Raw genomic sequence first — 5615 nt, 5'->3', positions numbered from 1 at the left:
CGCTGGCCGACAGCGGCGGCTCGCCGTTGTCCTTGACCAGCACCACCAGCCTGTGCTTGGCCGCGTCGCGCTCGCCCAGCAGCCGGGCCGTGCGCACCTCGCCGTTGTGCGCCCACACGCCGAACAGCCCGGGCTCCGTGGCCTTGAGCAGCTGGTACGACAGCCAGGCGTTCTGGCCCGAGTCGCCGTCCACCGCCACCACCTTGGTCACCAGGTAGCCCGCCTCGGCCGCCCTGGGCACCAGCTCGGTGCAGGGCGCCGAGGCGTTCTGCAGCGGGTACAGCACGAAGGGTGCGTTGTCGTTGTCGTCCGTCACGAGCACGCGCACCAGCGCCTGGCTGCTGAGTGCGGGCGAGCCGCGGTCGGCGGCGCCCACGCGGAACTCGAACGCCCGCAGGGCCTCGTAGTCCAGGGACCTCAGGGCGAACAGGTGGCCGTTGTCCGGGTTGATGGACACCAGGGAGGCCAGGGGCACGTGCGGGTCGAGGGGCGGCAGCAGCGAGTAGGTGACCTGGGCGTTGGCGCCCGCGTCTCTGTCTGTGGCGCGGACGCTGCCGATGTGCAGGGCGGGGCTGTTGTTCTCGCGGACGGACAGGGTGTAGGAGGTCTGGGTGAAGGCGGGGGCGTTGTCGTTGACGTCGGACACCAGCAAGGTTATGTTGTTTTCGGTTTTCAGCCTGGGGGTTCCCATGTCAGTGACGGTGATGCTAATGTTGTACTCGGCTCTCTTCTCTCTGTCCAGAGGGCTATCGGTTACCAGGGTGTAGAAATTTTTGAAGGTAGGCTTCAAGAGAAAGGGGAGATTGTCCTGAATTGAGCAAACCATCCTCCCGTTGTCCCCAGAGTCTTGGTCTCGTAGGCTAAAAACAGCGACTACCATTTCAGGTGACGAATTTTCCGGTATGGGGCTGGTAAGTGATGTTATGACTATTTCTGGTGGGTTGTCATTCACATCTACAACACTAACTAAAATTGCTGATTTTCCTGAAAGGCTCCCACCGTCAATGGCCTGAATATTTATTGTATAAGACTTAATTAACTCGAAATCCAGAAGTGCTTTTAAACGGACTTCGCCGGAAATGGGATGGATTTCAAATGTTTTCCGTATGTCTCTGGAGACGTGGGAAAATGAATAAGATAGTTCTCCATTTAGTCCTGCATCTAAATCTGTAGCAGACACTTTGACGACCAAGGAGCCCAGAGGGCTGTTTTCTGGTACCAAAACCTCATAGACGGACCTCTCAAACTCTGGGGCATTGTCATTGACATCTGAGACCAACACACGCACCAGTGCAGTTGCAGACCTGGGCGGAGACCCACCATCCAGGGCTGTTAGTGTTAATCTAAGTTCAGGCTCCTTTTCTCGATCCAGAGGTTGGTCCAGCAACAGCTCTGCGTATTTTCTACCCTCCTCACTGTCTTGCAGTTTAAGGTGGAAATGATGATTGGGGCTTAATGTGTAGTTTTGAACAGCATTCTTTCCTACATCCAAGTCCTGAGCGCTGTCCATTTGGAATGAGGTTCCTGGAGTAGTACTTTCTGAGATTTTCAGAAGTATATGTTTGTCTAGAAACGTGGGAGTGTGATCATTTATGTCTTTGACCCTAAGCTCAGCTCGAAAAAATTGCAAAGGATTTTCAAATAATATCTGGAAATTTAATATGCATGGCTCGGTGAGATCGCAAAGCGCCTCCCGGTCCAGTTTCTCATTTAAGATCAAGTTGCCAGTCTGCCGATCCAACTGCAAGTATGGTTTATAGTCATCAAAGATGACTCTGGCCCCTCGCGCAGCCAGGTCTTCCACGCCCAAACCTATGTCTTTCACCACGTTGCCTATAAAAGAGCCTATCTCCGTTTCCTCTGCCACAGAATAGCGCCAGGTCTCTGAACACACCAAAGACCCACCCAAGAAAACAAAGAAAAGCAGCGCTTGCCTTATCTGCTGAGGGCTTCCTTCTCCCGGCTCCATGGCTCCCTGGCTCCCTAGCCAAACGTCTTTCCGCGGAAATATTTCAGTTCAGTCTCAAACTGCTCCTCTCAGCTATTAGCCTGGACCACTGAGAATCTATAGACTTGCAATTCGGTGGCGAGGGCGTTGTTGGCTCCCTAGCTTTCTCTTGAAAGCCTCTTTTTATCACCACTGCTTCTCTGGACCTCTCAGTTCCAGTGGTTCACGGTAACCAGAGCTTCTGATGGTACAAAAATTTCCCCATCTTATCCTGCAGCGCCACCATGCGACTCTGCGGAGTCTCAGGTTTTAAACAAAGCCAAATAAGTTTGAGACAAAATATTAATTTATCTTGCGTGTTTGTTGATGACTCTGAATTATACTTTCTCCTATATTCCTATTTTATTTTCTCAGTTTTGTTCTTGTGATGCTGTTACTATTCAGTCTTTAACACAATAAACCACAATCTCTAGAGCTGTGGTGGCTATAAAAACCATATTTAAGATATAGTCCCAACCTCATATAAGTTATGCTATCTCTGTGCAGACAACACAACTAAACAACTAAAACAACTAAAAATAGTTAAGAGGATTTTTTTTATGTAATTGACTTAGTGAGCAAGAGGGTCCCAGGAAAATTGGAAACGGGAACCAAATATCTTGGTCTTCTTTAGATATCAGCAAATATACTTTGAAAAGACAATAAAGATAATGTCATGTATTTAAAACTGAACTGGTATGTACAAATAATTGTTTTGGGGAGGCTGGACATTTCAGGCTGAGTAAATGGTACTGTTTATTTAGGGATATTCCATAAGTGTAGTCGAAAGTAAGTGCTCGACAGTAGTGAATAATGTAAGATATGTCCAGTTTCTGTCAACATTTTTAAAAAGTTGAACAAACTAGAACCCAGTTTAGTGTGGAACTGAATTCTGTTTTGTAGACCCAGGACTTCCAGAGACATAATTCTAAATATATTATCAGCCATTCATTAATTTTTTCAGCAAATATTTATTGAGCATACAGTTTGTGTTAGGGATAGAGTGGTAAACAGACAGACATAGTTTCTGTCCTGAAAGATGAAGGCAGAAAAGTGGTTACACATTTAAAATAGAGCATAATGAATGCCATGATAGCAAAAGTTCATGCCAATATAAAGAGCATAGATGAGGGTCATCTAACCAGGATTTGAAGTAGAGGAAAGACTTTTCTGGAAGAAGCTTATTCTAATTTGATACATGAAAAACGAGTTTGAGTAATCCAAACAAAAATTGGGTGTGGGGTAAAATTTCCAGCAAACTAAAAACATGATTGTGCAAATCCAAAAATGAAAGAAGTATTTTGGAAGAACTGAAATAGGATCAGTATGGCTGAGCCATAGAGCAAGAGGAGAGAAATGGTGAGAGTTGAGATTGGAAAGATCAGCAAGTATTTTGTAAGCCATGCCAAGTCATTTGGAATCTACATCAATAGAAATGCAAGATTATTAAAGTGTTTTAAATAGAAAAGTGACATGACCGTGTTCTTATTTTTCAAGAAGATCATCCTGTTTCAGAGTTGAAGATAAATCTCAGAGGAGTTAAGACTAAAGGCAAGGGATGGATTAGAAGTTGTTCCATTAATACAGGTAAGAGATAATATTGCTGTCACCTAGAAATGCAGTTATAGAGTTGTATTAGAATGATAAAGATAAAACATACAGGATATGGTGATTAGACACAGTAGAAAAAGAAGGAGTAAAAGTCAATGTACTTTTTTTCAGGCTTAGGGAACCGGGAGAGTGTTAGTGCTATGAACTGATAGAGTAAACACAGGAAGAGGAGAAAAGAGGAACATGTTTAGAGCTGGAGAAGACATTTAGTTTTGAGGAATAGAAAGCTTTAATTTAAAACATGTTGAGTTTGAGGTGTCCATAGAGTGTCCATATAAATTGTTACATAAATGATCTTACATTATATAAATTGAGGAAAGAGGTTTGGGCTGCAGAGACAAATGTGGGATTTATTGGTATGAGTGGTGATTGAAGCCCTTTGAGAAAGAATGTAAGTTGTAGATTAAGAGAAGTACGTTTGAATTTGTGATTTCAGAGGTGCAGCTCTAAAAGACTACCATCTTCAGAAATTGGCCATGGTCATATAGATCTACTAGACTAGGGTAGAATTAGATGTCACTAGGGATGAAGAAGGCTAGAAACAGAGTAGGTCAAACTCCTGGACTCAGAACTGTGGCAAGGGAGGGACAGAGTAAAACTATAAAGTTATATTGGAAAAATAGCTTTATACCACTTCTTTCCCATGATCTTGATTAATTTAAAACCAACTGACATCCAGTTGATTTGATTCTCTCATTTGATGACTCATATGCAGAGACTATTTAGGCAGGAAGGTTTACTGATTTCTTTCAGCACTTGGAAGGTATCTTTCTTTTAGTTTCCATTAATACTGTTGAGAAATTGTCAACATGGAACATAGCTTTCAGTCTGTCATGTGTTTAAAGATTAAATGTCTTTTTCCTATGACTTTTCTTTAAAAAAATTTATCCTTGTCTTTCTGAAATTTCACAATGATGTTTCCAGGTATGGTTATCTTTCATTTATCCTGTTAGGTTTATTTGGGTCTGTTGAATCTGTGCATTAAGGTTTTCATCAATTCTGGACAATTCCCAGCCATTATTCTTTCTCATCTCTCCTGAAATTCTGGTTAAATATATGTTAAACTTTTTTACTCTGTTCTGCATTTCTAACCACCTCCTCCATATTTTCCACCTTATTAACCCTCTGAGCTATATGTGGGATAAGTTATAGTTTTACCTATCTTTCGCTCCACAAATTCTTTATTTCACTGAATCTAGTTTTTTCTATTAAACCTTTTATTCAGTTTAAAATTTTGATTATCATATTTTTCAGTTCTAGGAGCTCTATTTGGTTCTTTCCTAATCTTTCACATTTTATTGTTTCTTGTTCCCTGTACATTTTCAGGTGTAACTTTTATTTCAGTTAAAGTTGTTAGCTTCTTATAGACTTTCTGATAATCAAAATATTTGAAGTGTTTGCAAGTTTATGTGTGTTTGCAAGTGTTTTATGTTTTCTGCTGGCTCTCACTCATGGTGTCAGGTTTCCTTGTGCATGCAGTTATCTTTATGTTCAAGTTAAGAACATAAAAATTATTTATACGAATAATTCTAGGATTAAGATGAATAAACCTTCTATCATAGAAGGTCTGCATTTGGTTCTATCAGGATCTGGGAGCACTATTTGTCAATGACTACCTTAAATCAAGTTCAACGCTAAAACTCAAGTTCAAGGCTGAAATTGCATACAAGGGCTCATCCATTTCCAGTTTAATACTACCATAAAGGTGTCGTTCTTAGGATTCCATATTTATTAAAGTGAGGGTCTTCTATCAGCTTCTCAGTTTGTCAGGCTTTGATTTCCTCCCCCAGATACACCATCAAAATAGAGGTTCACATATCCCAGAATTCCAGTTGTTCCCAAGGAAAAAAGTGGATTTTGGGCTGATTTTCTCTGAGTTTTTTTGCGGTACGCGGGTCTCTCACTGTTGTGGCCTCTCCCATTGCGGAGCACAGGCTCCGGACGTGCAGGCTCAGAGGCCATGGCTCATGGGCCTAGCCACTCCGCGGCATGTGGGATCCTCCCGGACCAGGGCACG

At 42.7% G+C, this 5615-nt stretch overlaps 1 protein-coding gene across 1 annotated transcript in view; it reads right to left on the bottom strand.

Annotated features, from left to right (window-relative positions):
• Nucleotides 1-2177, bottom strand: part of LOC102991530 (protocadherin beta-18) — a 3423-nt gene extending 1246 nt beyond the window's left edge. The window contains exon 1 of the mRNA XM_055086911.1: nucleotides 8-2177. Coding sequence (XP_054942886.1) covers nucleotides 8-1969 — 1962 coding nt within the window. The 5' untranslated portion in view covers nucleotides 1970-2177. The remainder of the gene's footprint in view (nucleotides 1-7) is intronic.
• Nucleotides 2178-5615: the final 3438 nt, after the last annotated feature.

Source organism: Physeter macrocephalus, chromosome 8 (genome assembly GCF_002837175.3).
Source record: "Physeter macrocephalus isolate SW-GA chromosome 8, ASM283717v5, whole genome shotgun sequence".
Classification (NCBI taxonomy): Eukaryota; Metazoa; Chordata; class Mammalia; order Artiodactyla; family Physeteridae; genus Physeter; species Physeter macrocephalus.
Note: the sequence above shows the minus strand (reverse complement) of the source record. Positions and strands in the feature narration are given on the sequence as shown.